Consider the following 26,000-nt stretch of genomic DNA (forward strand, 5'->3'; position numbering starts at 1 on the left):
TATTATTTTTAATTTCTTATTCATTATTTCAATTTTTTAAAACTTTTTCTTCAGCTCCTCAGCCTCCTTCCAGAACAGCAGAAGGCACACGGCGACCCACTCAACAGGTGGTTGCGACCCACTTTTTTGGATTGCAACCGCACAGGTTGAGAATCGCTGATACAGATGGATATGGTGTTATTAGGAGTGATGTAGAACGTTGATATGGGAAGAGGAATATTCCGCTCCTAATAACTATATCTGTCTACAAGTTTGTAAACGTACTTATTGAAGATGCCCATAGGACGGACTTCCTCAATATTCAGCACTGTGCACTTTCTTGTGTCACCGCTCTCTCATAGATCCTGCCTATTAAAATGCAACTCAACCTTCGTAACTTCTCCAAAATACGCCCCTTCCTCACCAAAGAAACCGCAAAATTACTCATACACTCTCTTGTTATCTCTCGTCTGGACTATTGCAACTCCCTCCTCATTGGCCTTCCACTACACAGGCTCCTCCCCCCTTCAATCTATCATGAATGCAGCTGATAGACTCATCCACCTGACCAACCGCTCAGTGTCTGCAACCTCCCTCTGTCAATCCCTCCACTGGCTTCCATCCCCACCCCCTCTGCCAATTGCCTTTCAATAGCCCAAAGGATAAAATTCTAAATATTAACCACTTCCGATTGGGCCCATTACGCCGCACATGTTGCATATCGCCGCGAACGTCGCAGTGAGAACAATAATTTTAGGGCCATCACTCACTGATAACACTAAACTGATGAGCAGTAAAAGCTTTTAAAGTATCGCCTATGGCCAATTTTGGGTATGGTAGTGATTTCGCAGGTGCGCGCAATTTTAAAGCTTGACATGTTTGGTGTCTATTTATCCCATGTGACCCGATATTTTATATTTTACCAAAAAAACTGGGTAATAATAAATGTTTCCTAACATAATGTAAAACATTTTTTTCAAAATTTTCTTTAATTTTTACTAATTATAGTAAAAAATAAAACCCCCCAGTGGTGATTAAATACCACCAAAATAAAGCTCTATCTGTCCCCAAAAAATGGTATAAAATTCATTTCAGTACAGCGCTGCATGACGGAATAAACGTCAGTCAAAGTATCGCAGCGCTGAATACTGAAAAATGGCCTGGCCAGGAAGGGGGTCTAAACACCTGGTCTTGAAGTGGTTAACAATCACTTACAAAGCCATCCACAACTCTGCCCCCGGCTATATCTCCAACCTTGTCTCAAAGTATCACCCTAACCGTCCCCTCCGCTCTTCACAAGACCTCCTGCTTTCCAGCTCCCTCGTCAACTCCTCCCATGCTCGCCTCCAGGACTTCACTGGAGTCTCTCCCATCCTATGGAACTCTTTACCCCAACCTGTAAGTCTATCTCCCTCTCTGACTGCCTTTAGGCGATCCCTTAACACTCATCTCTTCAGGGAAGCCTATCCCACCTCAACCTAACTGCACAACCATCACGTTCTCAGACAATTCATCCCAACACAGCTACCTCCTCATGTATCATTTCCCCCTCCCTTCTAGATTGTAGGCCCTCAGGGGCAGGGCCCTCCTTACCATCTTGTCTCGATTTGTATTGTGATTGTAATGTCTTCATTATATTGTAAAGCGCTGAGCAAACTGTTGGCGTTATATAAATCCTGTATAATAATAATAACTCAACGTCTGAACGATGGAACATTATCATTGCTTGCTGGAAGCAATGCATCATGGGATATGTAGTATTGAGAAATCGAGAAGAGATGCAAAGCACACTAGCTGGAAGTGATGGACAGACGGAAGGCAGCACTCACTATATAAAAGGGATTTATATTATATACATATATATGCAATGTTGGTGTTCTCTCTATAAGTGGAAATATTCGGTGTTGGCCGCGGCTGCTCCTTCTCCGCTCTGCTTATCGCTGACCTGAACCTCGAATAACTGATGACCTTCCATGGCCCGGACCAGTGGGAAGTTCTATGTTATTCTGGTTGTCAGTTCACAATGAATCAGTAGATAGAAAAGCCACTCTCCTCCCCCGACCACACACACCCCCCACCCCACTCCTTGCCTGTGGCTGCCAGTCTGGCAATGCCTCGTGGGACTTGTAGTTCTGCAGCAGCTGGGTTGCCGAGGTTGCCTTCCCCTGCAACAATGATGCTGCATTCAAATCTGCAGAGCCACCGCATGTGACCTACAAGCCAGGCAAAAGATCACATGGGCTCCTGGGTGCTTTGTGGGGGTTTCACTCCATTAGACATTGCAGAGCGTTTTCATATAACACTGTTACAATGTATGCTATGCAATGATTTTAAACTTGCGAAAAGGTAATGTATTAATAAAACTGAGCCGACCAATGACGAGCTGTCTTCTTCTGTCTCCTAGGTGTCCTCTCACTCCCTCCATACTTCAGCCCATATAAAGACAACTCTGTGTCCAGGGACGACGCCACCGACGCGTACACGCACCTTGAACTGCGCACTTTGGAGCAATCCCTCCTCGCCACATGTGTCGGCAGCATCTCGGAGCTGAGTGAGTAGGAAAAAATGATATTGATGATAGAAAGCATTTCAATGGGATATTGCATATAAACTGGCCTTACACAGTACGGGTCACCATACCTGCGACCAATCTGATTGTACAATCTCCTTCAGCTCTACCAACAAGTATGTAGTACAAGGGCTGACCTGATTGGATAGATTAGGGTGGGCCTCCTATTACATAGTTTTGGTAACTCTAAAGTTGATTGTACATAGATTGTAGGGTCAGATTGTGATATGCATGGTGACCCTAAGGCCTGGTTCACACCTGGGCGTTATACAGCACGCTCCTACGCTCTGTAAAACGCTCAACATGTGAAAACCAATGATTGCCTATGGGCATGGTTCCCACCTGGGCGTTTCACAGCGCGTAGGAACGCGCTGCAAAACGCCCTACGCCCAAAGAAGTGCAGGAGCTTCTTTGGGGCGTATTTGCCGTGCGTATCCATTGGGATACAGCCAGGTAGCGCGTTTGTTGCGTGTTTTTTACACCGCAAATCGAGCAACAAACGCGCATATTCGATACGCCTAGGTGTGAACCCAGCCTTAAGGGGACTGTACAGAGATTGCACAATCACCTTGCATAGTGTATGGCCAGCTTTAGACGTGTTACTATTAAAGCTAATAATGGCAGACTTGAATTGTTATCATGTATTAAAAAGCAAAAAGACTCCCCGGAGACAAAATCAGACAACCGGTATCTTCTATGGGGGAATGGTTGTCATTAAAGGTATATTGGGTCTGTAACTGGGCAAAACATGAAAAGAACAAAAGAGATTGGTCGCAAGCACCGTTCTGTGCGCTGACCGAAAGACGTTAATTCTGAATTAACTTCTTTCAGGCAGCGCACAGAACGGTGCTTGCGACCAATCTCTTTTGTTCCTTTCTTGAATTGTTATCATGTTATGTCTTTGGTTGTTGATTTATTTGGCTACCATCACCCATCACATCGCATGGAGTAATTGATATCATTAATGCCGAGTGATACCCATAATACAAAATACTTCAATAAATAAAAAAAGATAAGTAAATAAAATCAAGAAATAAAGTAAGATATCAAATCAAGAAAAAAAAAAGATGAATAAAATCAATAAAAAAGATAAGTAAATAAAATCAATTAATAAAATAAGATAAATAAAATCAATAAATACAATAAAATTAAAAAATTATTCCAGGTTGCTCTATTGCAAAACTGAGATTCCAAACAAGAGCGCCCAGTTTACAGTCTGGACAATTGCATATAGGCCAATAGAATGTAAATGTCATCAATCGGCATCTCTGCAGCCAACAAACAAGCCGGCAGTATGTGGCCATGTGTGGGATGCGTCTCGTCTACAGTTCATTCTGATATTTAAAGGGAAACAGTCTGGCTTTTGCAGAAAAAAAACGCGCTCACATTAGTAAAAGAAAACCAATGTACATTTATGATTTTTTGCATTCTTCAATGGCGTCTTTGCTCTTGTAGGTGACCTGGTATCCCGGGCCATGCATCACATGCAGTGTCTGAACACGCTGAGGCCCGGCATGAGCCCGCTACGTCAAGCCCGCCAACAGCAGCAGCACATCACCTGGTCCCCTGACTCCCTGCACACTCTCTACTACTTCCTGCGCTGCTCACAGATGGAGTCCATGGAGAACCCGAACCTGGACCCGCCCAGAATGGCACTTCACAATGAGCGGTAAGGACGCCCGACATGGAAACTTTGTATCTAAAGTGTACTGATTTTGTATCAAGCATCTGATAAGAAACTTTGATACTTTGTATAACTCATAATCACCTAAAGGTCAAAAGCTGAACTATAGGAATGATCTTTTATGAAATCTTACATTGATCTGGCTTGGCTCGGTCTAAGTATCCATTTTTGGTGGCCGGAAGCCCACTGGGGATGCTGATGTGGGTGGCTTTATACAACTTATGCTGTATATCATGGTTGGCTACGGGAACTTACATTGGTCCAGCTTAGCTTGGTGTAAGTATCCATATCTGATCTCCGGAGGGCCAACAGGGATGATAAAAATCCCTCTACATACACTGTGGGTGGCTTTATACTACTTCTACATCATGGCAGGCTGAAGCTATGACTATAAAAAGCATTGGTTCTCAAAGGGAATTGTTGTATATTATGTACAAGCTGCACTACCACAATTCACCAGCAGAGGGAGCTATAAGGATAGGAAATTCTAGCTTTGCATGGTTTAATTCTAAAGACTTTTAGGTGGGTGGAGGGACTGTGTGTTATGAGGGGTCCCCTGCAAACACAGGAGTTCCAGGATTCTTAGAAATCCCCACTAAGCCTGATAGGTTGTTTTGGATGATGTCACGTCATTGCTCTTTGTATCGTATTCTTAAATAAAAGCCTGTACGTGTTTCTTTTTCTCTGGGTAGAATTTCCCTGTAATTCTATCTCCTGTGACACGTGCTTCATACAGCTGCAGAAATATCTCCTTTAAAGAGTTCAAATGGGGACATTATCCAAGCCCCCCTACGTTGCTGCCACCCCGTCCCAGATTACACCATGTGAAGCTTCGCAGACCCCTCTCTACTGCCGTGTCCCCAAACTGCTTCCATGTGTTCCTGTGAAATCAATCTCATCCACACCTAATAAAGAACAGCTCTGTGCACACTGACTGTGTACCTCACCGGGGGACACTGTGCTCCATGGACATCATTCATAGTAATCACACAGAGTCATACCTGATTAACAGCTAATGGGTGCTGATGGCAGATGAAGACGGATTGAAGTGTAGGATTGAGAATGACTTGTTATCAGTACAGACGGGATTCAATTCCTCTGCAGATCTCTCCATCTGCTATCATTTGTACTAATGTTCTTATTACTTCAAGTAGATACATTACCGAAAATCACTTCCTGGTGTTTTCCTGCTATGACTACATGCCAGTGCTAATGGATAGACTGCATTCTCAGTGATGTCACTGGTATCTCATGCATTGATAGGCTGCATTCTTAATGATGTCACTGGTATCTTATGAATGGATAGGCTGCATTCTCAGTGATGTCACTGGTATCTCATGAATGGATAGGCTGCATTCTTAATGATGTCACTGTTATCTCATGAATGGATAGGCTGCATTCTCAGTGACGTCACTGGTCCCTCATCCGTGGATAGGTTGTATCCTATCTGATGTCACCGGTATCTTATGAATGGATAGGCTGCATTCTCAGTGATGTCACTGGTATCTCATGCATTGATAGGCTGCATTCTTAATGATGTCACTGGTATCTTATGAATGGATAGGCTGCATTCTCAGTGATGTCACTGGTATCTCATGCATTGATAGGCTGCATTCTTAATGATGTCACTGGTATCTTATGAATGGATAGGCTGCATTCTCAGTGATGTCACTGGTATCTCATGCATTGATAGGCTGCATTCTTAATGATGTCACTGGTATCTTATGAATGGATAGGCTGCATTCTCAGTGATGTCACTGGTATCTTATGAATGGATAGGCTGCATTCTCAGTGATGTCACTGGTATCTCATGAATGGATAGGCTGCATTCTCTGGTCACTGGTCCCTCATCCGTGGATAGGCTGTATCCTATCTGATGCCACTGGAATCTCATGAATGGATAGGCTTTATTCTTAGTGATGTCACTGGTATCTCATCAATGGGCAGGATGTGAATGGACCGGATGTGAATGGACCGGATAGCCTTAGTGAAGTATATTATCACTCCTTGTACTCATTATTTTGCAGTCCCCAGTAGCACCCCTACAACATGTCCTGTTTCTATTTCTATGTTGATCAGTGAAAACTGAGACATTTCTTTCCATATTTTGAAGCTGTAAATGTTTCCCTTTGTGAAGAATGTCCCTGGAATTCCTCCGCAGTTACCGCACAGGGCGCCTTGCTTGAATTACACAACGGCAGAGCAATTAAAAGCATAAAGTGTAGCACAGCTCAGACGTTTGCCAAACTGCCCGAATACCATTCAGCGGGAGGTAGCTGCGTGTCTCTCCTGGAGGCTGCAATACAAATCCAAAAAATGTGTTGTGTTATCAGACCCGGCTGACTCTGAGGGGTGCAGGCCGAGGAGGTATATCACCGCCATAATGGGAGTCTGTCAGCAAGTTTATGAGCTGGCATAAAACTTCATTGACATTTTCTCCTAAGTGGTCTCTCAGGCTCCTGAGATTAGAGGCGGCTCTGGGATGGAGGCCGGGGTCCGGCTCCGGTGCTGGAGGATACAAAGCGTTTCTAGATTAGAAATGATTACAGTGTTATTTGTATATTCTGTATTATGTAACGGCATTTCCCTGGTGAGAAAGAAACAATTCTTAAAGGGGATGTCCACAGAGAACTGGCAAATTGGCTGTACATTGTCAAATAATACCCTCATCCGTTATTTCGAGGGATGCACCGATACCGTTTTTTCGGTATTGAGTACGAGTACCGATATTTATATTTCCGCACTCGCCGATACCGGTACTTCCGGTAGCATAGAGCCGGCTTCCCAGGCAATCAGGAAACTAGCTGTCATTACCCACCAACCGGCTTCTTGATTGCCCGGGAAGCTGATTCCATTCTGTTTGGCCGGCTCGATGCTGATTGGCTGGGAAGCCGGCTTCCCAGCCAATCGGCATCGAGGCCGGCCAACTAGATCTGATAAAATGTTGACATGACCCCCACTCTGCAGACACCTCATTCCCCTCACATAGATCCTTAGCAGCAGTCAGCCTGCTACTGCGCAGACTGCCCAGCGCTCTCATTCTGAAATCCCGTGCATGCGCAGTAGCAGGCTGAGGGCCGATCACATTGGCGCTGTACACGCAGGAGACGTGGGCAGATCTTGGAGCGCGGTGTCTGCCCAGCTGGCCGAGGGACTGGTACGGTAATGACGGCTGCTGAGGATCTATGTGAGGGGAATGATTTGTCTGCAGGGTGGGGGGTCGTGTCGTCATATCAGATTTGTTTGCCCGGCTCGACACTGGCTGGGAAGCTGGCTTCCCGGCCAATCAGCATGGAGCCGGCCAAACAGCATGGAGCCAGCCATGCCTCCATGTCCCCTCGAGGCACTGCTGGTCAGAGAAAATCTCCCTCGGACCGGAAGTTCCAGTATCGGGGAAGGTATCGGAGCATTTGGGCGAGTACGAGTACTCTCCCAAATACATGGTATCGGTACCGACACTAGTATCGGTATCGGTGCATCCCTTGTTATATCTCCAATCAGAAAGTTTCATCTTGACTCAATCCATGTACAGAGTTTGTTACATACTGTCATTGCTGGATTAATGGAGGAGGAGAGTCAGACAGAGTTATTATTATTATATTATATAATGGCAGCCAACGCATTTCGGGGTGCAGTTATACTGCAATCCTTTGTCTACTGTACATGCACCTTGTATGGGGTTGTCATGTGTTTTCCCAGGTATTCCTATAAAACGTTAACTCCAGACAAAAGTTCCCTTAGAATTGGATGAAGGGTTAGGTACTAATGCTTTTAATGGGCCGATGGAAAGACTTTGCTGCACCTCCCGTGCTTGTGAGGGTCAAAATTTTGCTGAACCTCCTGAACCTGTGAAGGACAAACAGTATGAGGAAATCCCCCTCAGACACCAATACAAGCCTGACTGAGGCTCTAACCCTTCTCTATCCGTCACTGACATTTTGCTTTGGCTGGAGTTCCGCTTTAATGACCCCTCAGTAGTGGCCATCTTGTATATCGGTTTAATGAGTCGTCTAAAGAGCTTGCATTTACTCCCTCAGGCCATTCATCCTGCTGCCGCCCCTCATGGAGTGGATGCGCGTGGCTATCACGTACGCTGAACACCGCCGCAGCCTGACCGTAGACGCCGATGACATCAGACAGACCGCCAGGCTGCTCCTCCCCGGCCTGGACTGCGAACCGCGTCAGCTCAAGTAAGTGACAGCTGGGGTTGGAGGCTCCTCTAAATATACTCAGACGTGAGATTTTCATTTCCTGATCCAGACAATTGTGGTCAGATCTGGAACAACCATGAAGCCTCATAGAGATATTCTGCCTCACATGTCCAAAAATAAAAACTTGCTTTACATTTTGATATTTGAACATGTTTTGGTTTACTTGTCTGATCTTTCTAATCTTTTGTAAGTCAGTTAGTCTTTTTATTGAGCTGCCACCAGCTAAAAGCTGAAATCAGACTGGCAGTGGGAGTGCCTGCCCTGAAACCGGTCGTGGTGGGAGGGCTTACAAAAAGGGGGCGGAGTTTAGGGTGAATAACACTAGTGTAATGATGCTCCATATTACTCCAAACACAGGAGTATTATCAACCTCTTTGTGTCTTGTAGCAGTCTTGTAGCCTAGTAGGACTGGGGTTGGGGTGGGGGGAGGGGGGTGGGGGGTGCACTGTAGTAAGTACAATACTTTATAAATATGTTAGCAGGGCAAATAGTTCCGTTATGTGTTTTTATTTATCCATCCAACTGGGGTTCCCTTTAAAGCCTGACTCCAGCTTTTCATTTTTTTTAGCTTTGGTTACAGTGTGGAAGTGAAATTATAATTGAAATTTCTGTCTGTGACCTTATTGGCCTCACTTCCTGTCCCTGTGACACCCGTACAAGACATAGGGGTAGCGGTTGTCACCAGGAGAGGAAGGCAAAAGTCTATCTAACCCTTCCCCAATCTACTAAAAAATGTGTCAATGTTCCTTTAGAAAAGAATTTCCCGTCAAAATGACAGCGAAACGAATTCACTTTTTTGATAACATTTGGAACATTTTCTCTCCCGCACACTTTTGATTGGAGCCGTTTACAACTGTGTGAGAACATAGGACCCCAGGCGTTGGTTGCCTCCCCGTGACCGGAGTTGGGCTTTAACTAAAGGACCCCCCCTGCTCCTAATGTTATTTGCCTAGAGGGGTGTCATTATATTAAAGTATCGGTACACCCAAAAATGATAGTCAGCCGTGAATGCTTCTTACTCCACACCCCTGTTTGTCCCTGCATTGCCGGTCTGTATACCCCTCATAAGGGGCACAGCAGGTGTGTATAGCTCTCATAATGGGCACAGCAGATCTGTATATCCCTCATAATGGGCACAGCAGGTGTGTATAGCCCTCATAATGGGCACAGCCGGTCTGTATACCTCTCATAATGGGCACAGCAGGTCTGTATACCCCTCATAATGGGCACAGCAGGTCTGTATACCTCTCATAATGGGCACAGCAGGTGTGTATAGCCCTCATAATGGGCACAGCAGGTCTGTATACCTCTCATAATGGGCACAGCAGGTCTGTATACCCCTCATAATGGGCACAACAGGTCGGTATACCCCTTATAATGGGCACAGCAGGTCTTTATACCTCTCATAATGGGCACAGCAGGTGTGTATACCCCTCATAATGGGCACAGCAGGTCTGTATACCTCTCATAATGGGCACAGCAGGTCTGTATACCCCTCATAATGGGCACAACAGGTCGGTATACCCCTTATAATGGGCACAGCAGGTCTTTATACCTCTCATAATGGGCACAGCAGGTGTGTATACCCCTCATAATGGGCACAGCAGGTCTGTATACCTCTCATAATGGGCACAGCAGGTCTGTATACCCCTCATAATGGGCACAGCAGGTCGGTATACCCCTTATAATGGGCACAGCAGGTCTTTATACCTCTCATAATGGGCACAGCAGGTGTGTATACCCCTCATAATGGGCACAGCAGGTCTGCATACCCAGGAATCCTAAAATATAGAGAGGGATGTCAGGAAATATCATTTTTGGGTGGGCTGGCCCTTTAAATCGTCATACCCCATAGATACTCCTTATTTGATAACTTTTCCTGTCACTGCCCCAGATTCCTGCAGAAAAGGCCATGGTGTGCTGCTCCAATGTGCGCAGATCCAGATGGGTTGGAATGGTAATGAATGGTGGAATGTATCCTTGTTTCATCCAAGTATTATCCATCAGATTTGCTGACTGATGATGTTGCAGATGATATATTTTTGGTAGTATGGACTAATGTCTTTATTCAACCTCAAATACTATGTAACTATGTAACTATGTAATTATATCCCATATAAAAGTAGAACTATAACCCAATATTAACAAATAAATGTTCTGCAGCAACTAATAATGGATCTGCACTTACAGATTTCTTTCTTCGTTCCCCTACAAAGTCCCACAAACACTGATTACTCCTGCCAGTGAAGTCCATTTAATGCAGCTTCCTGTGATGGGGGGGGGGGGGGGGCAACAACAATGCGGCACTGCTCCTTAATTCAGAGCAGAGTTGTCACTCTCATGTAGGCTGTGCCTGCTTGCACTACAGTGGGAGGAGATGAAGTTACGGGGGGCGTGGTTATCAGCATTGTCACTGTTGATTTAAAAGTCTGTAGCTTGTCAATAATAACCTGGCCACACCCAGTCCCGCCCACTGCTTTCTGGATTGACAGCTCTGCCTCTGTTGCTGAAACCCTCCCACTGTGAGCTGCAGTGTCTGAGAGGGGGAGCGTGTGAGACACAATTAAAGGAGGATTTGGCTTAGTCAGGGAAGGTAAGGGAAGATTTTTTTAATTTGTGAGGCTTGTGCATCTCATAATAATTGAACTTGGGACTTGTTTAGACAGTCATAGAGGAGCCCTGAGTTGTACTTTCAGACTTGTAGAAGGAGAGTTTTGGAACCCCGAATTATCCTTCTACAAATGCTCCTTCAGCTTCTCTGAATGCCAGGAGTGATACGATGCTTGTTGCAGTAGAAGGTGCTCACCAGAAAGTTCTACATGCTTGTCCTGCAGTATCTCCATCCTTATCCTCTATCCCTCTTTATTCTCATTTGGCACGTCTCGCTTGTCTTTTATAGGCCTGAGTGTTGCTTTAGCTCCCTCAGACGCCTGGAAGCCGGAGCGGCCGCCGAGCGCTTTCAACAGGACCTGGGTTTCCGCATGCTGAACTGCGGCAGGACCGATCTGATTCCTCAGGCGGTGCGATCACTGGGGTCCGATGGAGTAAACACGATGGACGATCAGGTGAGGGCAATGAAGGAACAATGTTCTACATAAACCCATCATAACTGTTCCAGAACGTTGGCAGAATGTTTGTGATTCAACATGGATGACTTGATGCCAACATCGATGAGCTGCCCTAACCTGTCCAGAAGTGTAGATGTATTATTTTAGGTTGGTGTCCATCCGCACCATGGTTCCCCATTTCCTTCCCCAGCCAGCAGGGAGAAAATGCATTTGGGACTGGAGAGGGGCTCCTTTAGCTGCTGCATTAGGAATAGACCATGCAAAAGTGTTTTTATATGCTGGGAGACGCTTCTGTATCTCCGCAAGTGTCTCATCACACCCTCCTGAGAAAGTGGCCAGCTATAACCACCAAACACGTTCAGGCGGTGGTTTTTGTTCAATGCATCATCGAATAAATATCTCCTAACTGAAGAAATACCCAGATGCCATTGGTGTTACTTCGGTCCCCTCTGCTACTTTAACTTTTTTGGGGCGTCCTCTGCTTCCTGCTGCTACCATGGAAAAGCAATCTCCGTACAAGAGGCCCTGAGGGATGGATGGACTTGTGGGATGGATGGACTTGTGGGATGGATGGACGTGTGGGATGGATGGACGTGTGGGATGGATGGACTTGTGGGATGGATGGACTTGTGGGGTGGATGGACTTGTGGGGTGGATGGACTTGTGGGATGGATGGACTGTGGGATGGTTGGGCTGTGGGATGGTTGGACTGTGTAATGGATGGACTGTGGGATGGATGGACCGTGGGATGGATGGACCGTGGGATGGATGGACCGTGGGATGGATGGACTGTGTAATGGATGGACTGTGGGATGGATGGACCGTGGGATGGATGGACTGTGGGATGGATGGACTGTGGGATGGATGGACTGTGGGATGGTTGGACTGTGGGATGGTTGGACTGTGGGATGGATAGACTGTGGGATGGTTGGACTGGGGGATGGTTGGACTGGGGGATGGTTGGACTGGGGGATGGTTGGACTGGGGGATGGTTGGGCTGCGGGATGGATAGACTGTGGGATGGTTGGGCTGTGGGATGGTTGGACTGTGGGATTAATTCACTGTGGGACGGATGGACTGTGGGACGATTTGACCGCGGGATGGCTGATAGATAGAAGGATAGATCATCTCAAGAAAGATGATCACATTGATAGATTATATTCACCACAAAGAATAAACAATATTTCTATGAATCCAATTTAATTTATAAACGTTTCTTCTTTTTCAGGGTTTGACGCCGCTCATGTACGCCTGCGCAGCTGGGGATGAGGCCATGGTGCAGATGCTGATAGAAGCTGGAGCTGACCTGGATGTCGCGGTAAGGGAGACGCTTGTGGGACTGTGCTTATAGTGACTCAGTCACCACCATAATAAAAGGAATAGGTCTCAAGGTTCAAAAAAACAACGAGGTCCAAAATAAAAACACACATTTGTTATACAGCTAATGATTGTTAAATGGGTTGTGTAAGACAAAATTTAAATGTGCAGTCAGTGGATTCTATATATGTGTGTGTGTATATATAGATGTGTGTATTTCTCAGTGGTGTCTGTAAAATCAACATTTATCTACTTAGCTCACTTTCTATGAGCTTTGGTAATGTCAATAATAGCCAGACAAAAAAACAGACACAGACAAAAGTGTCTTAGAGTAGGAGAGCCTTTTATTGCCCTTTAATTCAACAATCTGCAGTGCAGCTCACATCATCTCTGTTCATTGCAGGTCAGTAAGCGAAGCAGTATAAAAGGCATTTATTGTGTCTGCTAACTTTCTGTATATTTCTGATTCGGGGAAATATCAGAATTTGAAGCCTATCTCTGGACACAAAAAGACCCTCCTCTTGCAGCGGGGCTACACCTGCTCTGCAAGGGTTAACTGCTCATTTATGTCTAGGGGGATTCTTTAATGCAGACTTGATCCCCAATCTCCCGGTGGTCGGTACACACCTCTCTCCCCTCAGCTCTGGCTGTGGACTGTCCCTCCTCATCCTTACATCCAATGCATGGCTATGGGTCCTGCATTGAATGCGATGATGTCAGCAGGCCAACCGCTGGAGGCAAGGGGGGAAGTGGCTGTGGGTGATGGTCTTGAAGCATGCGGGAGTGGGGATCAGGTAAAGATTGTCCCTAGACCCCTTGATAGGCTTTAAGACCACCAGGCCCATATAATATAGACATTTTTGTAAGACATTTTCCTGTAGTCACTTTTGAGGGCCTGTAGGCAAGCTGTTTTCTGCCACATTTAGGATCGAACATGTAACTGGGGAACTGACTATTTAAATTTTTGTACAAAAGTTTTGTATTTTTAGGAAATAGTGCTGATTTTGTTTTATTGTAAAAGGTGAAATGCACCCAGAGAACTGGGAGGAAGAGGGAGAGGCCACATTACAAGTAATTACCTTCATCACTATCATAATGGTGTGCTAACCTTTTGTTCTCACAGTCAATGCTCGCTTCTTTATAAATTATGATGTCAAAAACCGGTTACATTGACTACAATTATATCTGTAAAAAATGAGTCAAGGCAACTGGACGTTTCACTGGTCTTCAAGAAAAATACAGCAAGTCCAGTTGCCTTGACTTATTTTTTACAGATATACCACGACCTGGATGAATGAGAACCTTCACAGACATTGACTACAATTCACACAGTAAAAAAAACCTTTAAAAGGGTTTTATTAATTGGAAGAAAGAAAGTTGTAAGAGAGCAAAAATTGCCAAAAAAAAGGGTTCATTTAATAATTCAGCTTTATATAAATGTATTCGGGACCACATTCTGATATTGCTGGCTCTTGACGAAATATTTGGGTATCAAAGAACAATTGTAATATAGTAATTTACCCGTCCCTGCCCCGTGTATTCATGTGTTACAACATCGGAATTGAAACACATTAAAATGACAAGTAACAACTAGCAATCTAATTAAACTGTAATGGGGCTTAGCAAGCCAAATACAACATCGCAGGCAATTTATCAGCAAAATATGTTTTTTACTCGGTGTCCCTTTAAGCGGAGCCAGGGTAGAGCCGAAAGGCTGCTGCTGTTTCACAGGGAGGTTATATTGTGGCTCTTGCGGTTTTTATTATTGAGAAAGTCTGTTTAGTTTTTCAGCACGGAGCTGATCCAATTAAAGAATGTTCAGGCTCGGGCAGCTCTAACGAGGTCTTTGATGTTACTCGAAAAATTCTTGCTCCCTACCACAGAACTATATTTCAGTGTTAAAGAGCAATTAGATTGAAAACACAAATAAAGAAGTGATTCATAATGATAATATGCATGGAAAACCTGAATAGCTAATAATAAAGCGTGAGATTTTATACATTGTATAAACATTTATTTCTTCTGTAGTCTGATATGAGGCTGAGGAAAGGCTGGCTGCAAAGTCTTTCATGAGATTCTGAAAGTGCTCTGTATGTAGGAAAATATGTTCTATCCAATCACAACTTATAGGGGTTCATTTATAAAAGTTCTGCCATCCGCACGGCACTAGCACCCCTAAATGGCGCTGGAGAGTATAGGAAATGCCTGTTCTCGTTGTGCCATCTCTGGAAGCTAGTACCATGCGAGCGTGAGCAGTCCATCAGGACATGGACCAGTGTCATCATCCATATACTCTATATTCATATTGATTTAAACGTTATGCAGATCAGTGTGAAATGCTTCCCTCGTCTATGTCCATCCACGCATGCAGCCTAATACAAATCTCCTGCATTAAGAACTGGGAAGGCTCTGAGGTGCCAGGAATTTGCACTGTGCGTTCCCTTGTGGAATCGAGTTGTATCAGCAGGTCTGTATTTACAGTAAATCCTATAATTTTCCTTTTCGCAGGTGCCCAGCAGTTCCCCCCGACACCCGTCTGTGCACCCAGATACTCGGCACTGGACAGCATTGACGTTTGCTGTCCTTCATGGGCACATCTCGGTTGTACAGGTAAGCTGGAAGTACTAGAGGTCTACAGATGAATTCAGCAGACATGCCATACCATAAAGAGTTCCACCAACTTGTGAAAGGTCATGAGCTGAAGGACTACAGATCCAAGTCTGCTAGACTACCCTCCCATCGCCACCAGTTCTACATATACACTACCTTTCATTCCCCGGAAGCTGCAGATATAATATGACCACCTCATGCTCAGTACCAGCATATGCAATGCCATTTTACTCTTCTTTTAGCAGCCATACATACACAATACCTCATCTCCAGAAACCATAATACACCACCCCTCCATACCCAGCAGCCACGAATACATACTGCCTCATCTCCAGGAGACATGAATGCCACCCCCCTTCCAAGCCCAGTAGTCGTATATACACACTGCCTCATCTCCAGGTGCCATTACTATACCCCCCCCCTACCCAGCAGCCACATATACACACTGCCCCATCTCCAGGTGCCCTTACTATACCTATAATACAAAACACAAAAATTCCCCAGCCTCAACCTGCCAGCCAGCCTGCAACCAAACAAGTAGCCCTGTCAACAGTATGCGTTAAAATCAGAGGTTTTAGTTGCACAAACTTTTGGCCAAACTTTTCTAGTCTGCCCTTACTATACCCCCCATACCCAGCAACCATATATACACACTGCTTCATCTCCAGGTGCCATTAAGATAGTCCTGGAGCAAAAGAAAAGAAAAATAGGCGGAAGGACTACATGACAGGGTGGACAGGGAACTCAGAAGTACCTGATTGGCCGGTTTCAAGAGTTGCAGGAGGGCCTCCTTAGTGGTCTGGAGGGGGTGGAGGAGTACTGGTTCAGTCTGGACCCCCCCCCATACCCACCAGTCATTTATACACACTGCCTCACCTCCAGGTACCATTACTATCCCCCCCATACCCAGCAGCCATATATACACACTGCCTCAGCTCAAGCAGCCATATTTACCCCTTCCTGTTCAGGGTATGTCTGCAGATCTCTTCTATGTATTTCTGTTGTAGGTTGGAGGATAAAAGCACCACTCACTGTTAAAAGTCCAGAATGGGTATTATTTATGATCACCCAGATAAGCCAAAGCGTTTTGGGGATTACAAAGGCCCCTCTTCTTCAGGGCTGGACATAACAGAAGATTGGGGTCTGGACTGGGCTGAGAGATGGAAAAATAATTATTGCAAGAGTAATGAAACACTGAAGTTTTGCTGTCACATTTGTATAAGGATTCCTCAAAATGTCCTTTTGGACTAGATAGTTGCCTACTAATCTCCACAAACTAGCCACCAAAATCATAAAAAATCCAGCCGCCCATCACTTCTCATCGTTACTACTATACAAGGTGTCTGTTTCAGTTCCCGCTGCTGACATTAACTCTGTCTGTTTGTCCTGGTGACCGTGATCAAAGTAATGGGAAATCCAACATTTTACAATTGCCACAGAACAGGAAGGGCTGAAGTTTTCCTACACCTGATGTATAGAGAGTGTTATCCTGTTCTGAACCCAATCTGATCTTCCTTGTTTTGTGTCTCTCCAGTTACTCCTGGATGCCGGCGCCAATGTGGAGGGTTCTGCCGGAAACAGCAGAGAAGACAACTATGCCGAGACCCCTTTACAGCTCGCTTCTGCTGCGGGTACCCTTCACATCCTTCATTCACCATGTCCATGTCTGCCTTCTATTCTATCTTTTGGCCTGACACGCCAAACTTTCCCCCCCCCCCATTGTAGATTTGTATTGTTTCAACTGCTGTGTAATCTATATCATTATTAATTTTTATATCACCAACATATCCCATAGCACTTGTCTTAGTTCATAGACTGTTTAAGTGTATAGTAGAAAATATAAACCAGCTGACATTCTCCTCTATGTCTCTGGAACTCTATTGGTGAGATCTTTGGTCTGAACCCTGAGTTCCTCAGTCTGCACACTTCCTGTGCTCATTATGAGGGGATCCCACCATCCCTGCTGGATTTTGTAGTTATTTTACATAATGGAGATTGTAACGGGAGGAGCTCAGGAAGACATGTGTGGGTGAGAAGAAAACCAAAAAGATTCCATGCCCAAGCACAGTTATGGCAAGGATATCTTGCTATCGGAGTTACCAAGACCTATAAGATGTCAGGGGCTGACTTGGTCCACCGGGCTCCACTAATACCCAAAATATCACTATTGTGAGGCCAACCCCTAAACATGACACTAGGTCCACTTAATGGGTGTTTAGATTAAGTGGCACATACCAGGGGGCACATGGAAAGTATTTTCTGATGTAAATGGGTACATGATACAATACATTTAAGAAACATTACTCAAGGAGAGATACATAGGAGATCTGTGAGCTTTTGGCCTTGAGCTCCCTTCTTTTGCAAGACTTCCAAGAGAGGCTGCCAGTATTATGGATTGTATATACTACCTCTCGTGGTACCATAATATACAAGGAATAGGGTTAGAGTTGGATACGAGAGCAGGCTTGTGTTTGTCACGGCTGTTTTCCATATGTCTGCAGGAATGACTTCAATTCTGATATTCTCTGTAGGCAACTATGAGCTGGTCAGTCTTCTCCTGGACAGAGGTGCCGATCCCCTCCTGAACATGCTGGAAGCTGGTCGAGTGTCATCCTCTCTACATGAGGACATGAACTGCTTCAGCCACTCCGCTGCTCATGGGCACAGGTACGAACCCGGGGGGGATTTACCACTTCCATTTCACCTCTTTTATAATTGACGTTGATGTCAAGAATTAGGAGATATGTAGTTGGATAGACAGAGATAGATGGATAAAGATGGAGATAAATAGATATAGGTGGATAAAGATAGGTAGATAGCGAGATAGATAGATGGATGTAGAGAGATAGATAGAATGATTGATAGAAAGATAGATAGATAGATAGATGTAGATAGATAGATAGATAGATAGAGGTAGGTGGACAGATGGATTGATAGGAAGAGAGATATTATTATTATTATTATACAGGATTTATATAGCGCCAACAGTTTGCGCAGCGCTTTACAATATAAGGAAGAGATTACAATCACAATACAAATCAAGACAAGATGGTAAGAAGGGCCCTGCCCCTGAGGGTTTACAATCTAAAAGGGGAGGGGCCAGTGATACATGAGGAGGGAGTTGTGTGGGGATGAATTGTTTGAGAACGTGATGGTATGATACAGATAAAAGTAAGCAGATAAATAGATAACATTATATTGTATTGCTTATCTGAAGATCATTGTAACAACAAATCGGTTTTTAGTTCCGCTGCAGACTGCACAGTGTATTGGTCTGTGTGTGATGTGATGCGATAGGATTGCTGATGGTGTATTATTGGCGCCATCTATTGTCTATCAAGTGGTATCAGCCAATACAAAACCATATAACTGGTTTCTAGCCTTGTGTTTGTGGCTACAGCAAAGTGTCCCTGAAAACTGTTCTGAGATGCTGATAACTGGAGACACTATCTCAGGATGATCTGAGGATTCAATGCTTCGCAGGGCCTCATGATCACCTATAAATGTGTTCATAGTAAGATCTGGAACTATCTCAACTGTCTATCAGAATCAGATGTACTATGAAACTTTGCAACTAGCTTAGAAATACTCCCAACTAAGAACAGGTTTCATACATTGCTTATTGTAGACCGCTGAGCTTCAGTTGCCATGGGCTCCTGCACACAACTGACTTTTATTATGTTATTATATAATGGCTGTAGAGATCAGGCAGCATTCACTCTCTTACTCTTTTTCTTTCTAGGAATGTCCTGCGTAAACTGCTGACTCAGCCTCCGCTATGTACAGGAGATGTCCTCTCCCTGGAGGAGATACTGGCGGAGGGGGTGGAAAGTGACACCTCCAGTACCGGCAGCTCTGATCAGGGTCCTATCCGGCTCTGTAAGACCAGAATGAAGGCGTTGCAGGAAGCTACATACTACAGCGCAGAACACAGCTATCTGGACATCACTATGGAGCTGCGCGGCCTCGGTAAGCTTCACTTTGGGCAGGTCTGCTTGACCATCAGCCATACCTCCTCCCCATATTTGCCATACAAGCTTGAGCGACAGTCATGTGACTGTTACTCAGCTATGCCAGAACAGAGCACTGAAGTATCAGAAGGCCGCATTTTCACTGCTAGAAAGTATTTAGAAGCAAAAACAATTAACAAATCATAACATGCAGGGAAGAGGAGCTATGAAGAGATAAGTGTTTTCTAGAGTGAGCAGAGCAGAAGCTGCTTGCCTTCAGTCTCTCTCTCTCTCTACTTGAAACTCTTTAGTATGAACAGAGCAGGTGGGGAAAATATTAATATGAGATGTTTTCTATATAATAGATTTAAGGATTTATATAGTTTTAAATAAAGATTTAAATCGTTTTTTAGTCCTGGCCATGAATAAAGACAACATATGGGAAAACCATTATATCTTCCATTTAAAGGTTTTAAAAGGTAACCTCTGATATTCCTTTATGTGTTATAGGGGTGCCATGGAAGCTGCATGTGTGGATCGAGTCCCTGCGGACCTCTTTCAACCACTCGCACCGATCCATCATGGAGAGTCTGCTGCAAGAGTTCACCAGCATACGGGAGGAGGATTATAACGAGGAGCTCATTAACGAGGGCCTCCCACTTCTCTTTACCATATTCAAGACCACTAAGGTGAGAGCCATTTGTATCCTGAGCCTCAGGGTGAGGTACGTGTTATGGTGCCCACAGAATGTAGTAAGTTGCCGGAAATAAAAAAACATCTTTTTCACCACTTCTCCACCAAGCAAAATGTCAGAAAGTTGGGTTGGCTTTGACTTTGTGCCAATAAACTTATTATCTGTAACAAATAAATGGTCTTCAAGAAAAATACAGCAAGTCCAGTTGCTATGATATATTTGTTAGATAAACCATGACCTGGATGAATGAGAACTTTCACGGACACATTGCACTTAATATTATACTTGTGTCACATAGGGGTAAAAAGAACGTTATGAAGTTCTGGTGACTTCCTACATTCCACAGGATCAAGGGTGCCATCCGGTGTGCCATTTAGAGCACCAACTATCCTGATTGCTCCAACATTTATATTTGTATACAGAGCTGAACAGGGACAAGCTTTGCTTTCACTTTGTCCTCAGAGGTCGGTTCTGAGTTATTTTTTTAGGGGGCCTTCATGCTCAATCTTTTTACTATTAAAAAAGTTTTAAACCCTCACTGAACTTTGCAGTGCTCCCCCGAGGATCCTTCCACTCAGAGCTACCCTACAATACCAGGTGTAAGCTCGATGTCAGAGCTTACACAGGGTTGATGATATCACCACTCTCCATCATGTGACAGGGCTTGGGCCTCACAATTGGCTGCTCTAGCACTACATCATGGGAGTAGGATACATGCTCCCCTGTATCCTGAAGCACCGGGGATTTTGCAGTAACTGCAGCACCTTTGCCCATTTTAAATAACAGGGTCTCGCTTGCAAATGTTCATTGCTGCAGGGAAATCTCACACAAGCAGGGCCGGATTGCCTACAAGGCCAACCGAGGCCCGGCCTCGGGGCAGCAGGGAGTAGAGAGGCAGCAGGGGTTTGGAATTCCTATCTCCCCATACGCGGGACATGCAGTTCCGGGCGCCGAGCGGGTAGTTGTTCTCTCCATTTAGCCCTGCCTTGGGCAAACAGAGCTAAATGTAGAAAACAACTACCCGCACACGGGGAACCTGCCGCTTGTTTTGTACAAGTGGTCTTGGTGATGTCGCCGAGATCACTTGTATGATGGGGGGGGGGCGCATTGAGGAACCTGACATTGGGGCAGCAGAGAGAGCAAATCCCGCCCTGCACACAAGAATCATGAACTGGAATATCAGTATTAGGAGGAGCTGGCTGATAAAATAAACACTTTGTAATATTTCTGTTTGACATGTTTTACTTTGTTACGCAGAGTGACGCTGTGATGCAGCAAGTGGCCGCCATCTTTGCTCATAGCTACGGAGACAGCCCGGTTCCCAAGATTCCTGAGATGCACAGGGCGCTTCCCGCTCGCCTTGGTGAGAACTACAAATCCTGCTGATTAGATTTATTTGCTTCTAATCTGGAAATATGCATTTGTGCCTGTGTGGCTTGAGTTTGTGGTTTGGTACAGTGACATAGCACATGATAATAGAGTGAGCTACAATAGTGAACCCACCATGTACAAAAAGTTCTCAGCAAAAAGTCTGGTAAAATGCACGTTGAAGGTATTGTGTGTTGTGACGCCATTTGTTTGCCCCAACCTAGTTATACAATGATGGGCAGTGCACCCTCACTGGAGCTCACAACACATTGCGTGTGCAAAAAAAATGGCTGTGTATGTTTTTCCCTCCATTTGAAGTACATTTACAGTCCATACAAATTGAATGGGCTGCCTGAACGCAATGCAGGATAACATGCTACATAGCACATACAGTCTGAATCGTGCCCAAAAGTGGTTCCCACGGCTGAATGGGGTGGTAGGGGAGTGCAGGAAGGGCGAGTACATGCTGCTGGGGAGAGAGGATAAAGCAAACCTGTGGCTTTGCCCTGTGTTTTAGCATTTTCCCCATTCAGCTGTCCATTGAGGCAACCTAATCTACTTCACTGACACCCATATACTTTCCTTACCAGCACTCTTACCTCACAGCTCCTTACTCTTCTAGAGCCAGGGGGCCTGTTCAGTGACCCAGGGGATTGGTGATGTCACTCCCCAGTCATTTAACAGTGCCTGGGCTCAGCAATTGTCTACTAGGGGCACATACTCCTCCATCCCTGAAGAGGAGCACAGGTATGGTGAGTATTTGGGGGTCAGAGAGGGATTTTTCCAGAGATGATAAGATACAGAGGCAAGGTGACAATGCCTCTTGTAAATGAGATGTGAATTGTGTACAATTGTTTGAATACATTGGGATAAAAAAGCAGAAGTGAAAATGATTTACCCAACTAAAAACAGCCAAACAATTTTTTGAGTAGCCCCAGACTAGGAATATACCCCGTCCATGTGTGACTAATACCATGTTGTCTGACAGATCCCCACTTCCTGAACAACAAGGAGATGGCAGATGTCACGTTCTTGGTGGAAGGAAAGCTGTTCTTTGCACACAAGGTCCTCCTGGTCACGGCCTCCAACAGGTAATGGAATGGTGGGGTAGATGTAGTAGTACAGACAAGGAAATGCAGGTCTATATATTCGTAGCCGCTTCTAGTAATTGTGATGCAGGTGCAGAAGACGGTTGGCTCTCCACACAGTGTTCCCTTCAATGAGTATTGCCATGTCGGGCTGTATTCTCGTTCCAGAGCTTTTGGTGAACCATTTTGCAGATGTCCGAGGAGGTGCAGGAGTAATAATAACACTCGGGTCTATTAACATAGAGCCTCTAACATGACCATTAGTGATGAGCCCGAGATTGGTGAGAACCCAGTGTGCCCGAGTTCACCCACCACCACCACCTCCTGGCCCAATCAGTTGCAAATTCCCCGTCCTGCAGCTGTACCTCACAAAGGGGTGGCGAATACCCCTGCCGCCACTGAATTGGGCCAGGAGGGGACGGAGCGGTCACAGTTTTGAGCAAGCTTGGGCAACCTCAGGTGCAGTAGCTTCACACCAAGCCCAGGCTCATTTCTAATGACCATTGGCTGCCTATCGGATTGGCAGCCCATCAGCCAATATATCAGCAGGTAAAAGCACAGAAAAATCAACGATTTCTAAATTCTGAATTGCAGCGTTTTTCCCTTTTCATAAATAATATTTTAATAATATTCACTTGCTTGAATGTGCATTTGAACTTGGTAGAAAATGCGACTAGTCCAGGAAGACTAGTCCATAGCACAGCCCCCTCCCTCCTTGCATGCCATAGCTTTCTTCTCTTCTAGAAGTGTTTAATTGATATCTGTGCTGGCCCAGCTCATCTGCCCCCCCCCTCTACATAACCATAAGAGGTGTGAAGGAGAATAGTATATAGAGTAACTTAAGTGACAGCTCTGAGTCTGCTGGAATCACATCCAAGATGGCGGCACCCAGCAGCGTTCTTAGGGCTCTTGGATGTCTACACAAGGGAGGCTTTTACATGTAAATATAATGCATGCAATGAAGGGGATCTCTTTAAGAGTTTTGCACAGCAAGCTAACACTGCTGATAACTGCGAGGCACTGGCTTAGCGTTGTCACCCTAGAACAGGAAGTACTGGCAGGATTTCCAGGCAAGAAACTTTGCTACAGATTTACAAGTTGTTACAGATTTTTATACATACAGAAATATAGATTTTGGGTTTACATTGACATTCATGTTGAAGCTTATATGAGACTGCAGTGAGCGGGTTACCCTAAAGCGTATCACTCGCCTTCAGATCTGATAAACTCCTTCAATTCTGGAATTCTTTTCACTTTTTAGGTTTAAATCCTTGCTGACTTCTGTAAGCGACGGAGAGGATTCTTGTCTCACGATTGAAATCACAGATGTTAAATACAGCGTTTTCCAGGTACGTGCAGTTCCGGCTACAGTTTCTCCGCAGAGAATTCGGGAACATTTCCCATTGGGTGAAAGCCGCTTCGAATATAATGAATGTTGAAATGTGAGGATTACACTGCTCTGCCTTGTATCAGCACGGTTGTCAGCGAGGTCAGAGCTACCTTCAAAATAAAGCTCAAGCTGCTAAGGGGCATGTTTATAAAGCAGCGCAGGTGACAGTCACCACACATTCTCTGGTGGTGAATCAGTCACTGTCATTTAAAACGCATGCACCTGGAGGATTCAGCTGCAGGAAATGTTTGGTGAAAGTCAGATTGACTGTTTAAGGGGGGCGGTGCGATCAGGTCCGCCTGTCAGTTTTTCAGGCGGATCGGATCAGAAGCTCAATGTTAAGGTGCCCATACACTGCACGATTCTCGTACGAGAATCACGGGAAATCCCGCGATCGTACGAGAATCGTGCAGTGTGAACGAAGACGTGCGACCGTTTCTACTGTACGGTCGCACGTCTTTTGTCTAAGGAGCACGCTAGAAAACCAGCCGAGAATCGTACGATTTTCGGCTGGTTTGAACGGTGCTCGGGAGACAAATGCCGAACGGGCCGCTGTGCGCACGCGCACACTGCCCGTTCAGCATTGCGGTCATCGGAAGCCCGCCCCTCAGGGGGGCGGGCTTGCGATGATCGAGAGTACGATCTGCCTGTCCAAGATGGGCAGATCGTACGTTTTTTAAATCACTTTACAACCATCGCAAGACTAAGGTCTTGCGATGGTTGTACAGTGTATGGCCACCTTTAGTCTATGGACAGTCGGATCTAAAAGGACCTGCGTCCATTACATCTGGTTACCCACAACTTCATCTAGGTCGGGGGGAAAAAATGAAACAGGTCCATTTTGGCGGATCTGATCGTGCTGGATTGGAGGTAATCTGATGTATACAGACACAGGTCTGACATAGATCAACACAGCCCAGTTTTGTTCTCCATCACAAGATGGAGGAAAAAAACTAAGCGGACGATAGTGACAGCCGTTCCATCCATGCGATCAGCTGGGAATTTGTGCATGGATTCTCTGCTGATTGCAGTGGACGCCACTTTTGGGAAAGGATCCTTATACATATGCCCCTTGGTGTTGCCAGATTCACTATATTGCCAAAAGTATTGGGACACCGCCTCCAAATCATTGGATTCAGGTGTTCTGTTTCCTTCCTACTAAATATTCCGCGGTCACCTGTTACTGGTATTACAACAAAGTGGAAGCAACTGGGAACAACAGCAACTCAGCCACCAAGTGGTAGGCCACGTAAAATGACAGAGCGGGGTCAGCGCATGCTGAAGCGCACAATGCGCAGAAGTCATCAACTGTCTGTCTAACTTTGCGGGAGGAGTTTGGGGATGGCCCCTTCCTGTTCCAACATGCCTGCGCACCAGTGTACAAAGCAAGGTCCATAAAGACATGGATGAGCGAGTTTGGGGTGGAGGAACTTGATTGGCCTGCACAGAGTCCTGACCTCACCCCGATAGAACACCTTTGGGATGAATTCGAGCGGAGACTGCGAACCCGGCCTTCTGCTCCAACATCATTACCTGACCTCCCAAATGGTCCAACATTCCCATAGACACACTCCTAAACCTTGTGGACGCCTTCCCAGAAGAGTTGAAGCCGTTAGAGCTGCAAAGGGCGGAGCCAACTCAATATTGAACCCTACGGACTAAGACTGGGATGCTATTAAAGGCCAGTGTCCTAATACTTTTGGCAATATAGTGTATATACCCATAGGTATATCTCGGTGGGATCAGTCCCCCTGCACAGAACTAAATGTTGACTTTGGACGGATGCTGGAAGGTTGCAACACACAGTAACTTTTGTTGTTTTGCTGTCTGTTGTCAGGAAATGTGCAAAATGTCCGCCCCATGTACTTGCCATGGCTGATAGGAGGGACTTTCTTGCTTGCCTTTGTACTGCATCTTTGCTGGGTCTCTAAGACACATAAGAAGCCATTGTGATTAATAGTACCAGCTGGATATCAGTTTTGGGTGGAAGTAATCTTTTTGCTGCCCTAGCATAGTGTATTATATGCTGGAAGAGTAATGAACGCAGCTTTATTTAGAAACCTAAGGACCTC

The 26,000-nt window shown here is 45.2% G+C and overlaps 1 protein-coding gene across 1 annotated transcript in view; it reads left to right on the top strand.

Moving 5' to 3' along the window:
• Positions 1-26,000, top strand: part of ABTB2 (ankyrin repeat and BTB domain containing 2) — a 35,296-nt gene that overhangs the window by 5,038 nt on the left and 4,258 nt on the right. The window contains exons 2-14 of the mRNA XM_018569185.1: positions 2,384-2,530; positions 4,004-4,217; positions 8,270-8,422; positions 11,343-11,508; positions 12,740-12,829; positions 15,337-15,438; positions 16,973-17,069; positions 17,970-18,105; positions 19,181-19,407; positions 19,899-20,077; positions 21,340-21,445; positions 22,439-22,541; positions 23,800-23,887. Of these exons, the coding sequence (XP_018424687.1) occupies positions 2,384-2,530; positions 4,004-4,217; positions 8,270-8,422; positions 11,343-11,508; positions 12,740-12,829; positions 15,337-15,438; positions 16,973-17,069; positions 17,970-18,105; positions 19,181-19,407; positions 19,899-20,077; positions 21,340-21,445; positions 22,439-22,541; positions 23,800-23,887 (1,808 nt within the window). The remainder of the gene's footprint in view (positions 1-2,383; positions 2,531-4,003; positions 4,218-8,269; positions 8,423-11,342; positions 11,509-12,739; positions 12,830-15,336; positions 15,439-16,972; positions 17,070-17,969; positions 18,106-19,180; positions 19,408-19,898; positions 20,078-21,339; positions 21,446-22,438; positions 22,542-23,799; positions 23,888-26,000) is intronic.

Source organism: Nanorana parkeri, unplaced genomic scaffold, assembly GCF_000935625.1.
Source record: "Nanorana parkeri isolate BGI_ZX_2015 unplaced genomic scaffold, ASM93562v1 scaffold1298, whole genome shotgun sequence".
In the NCBI taxonomy this organism is placed as follows: Eukaryota; Metazoa; Chordata; class Amphibia; order Anura; family Dicroglossidae; genus Nanorana; species Nanorana parkeri.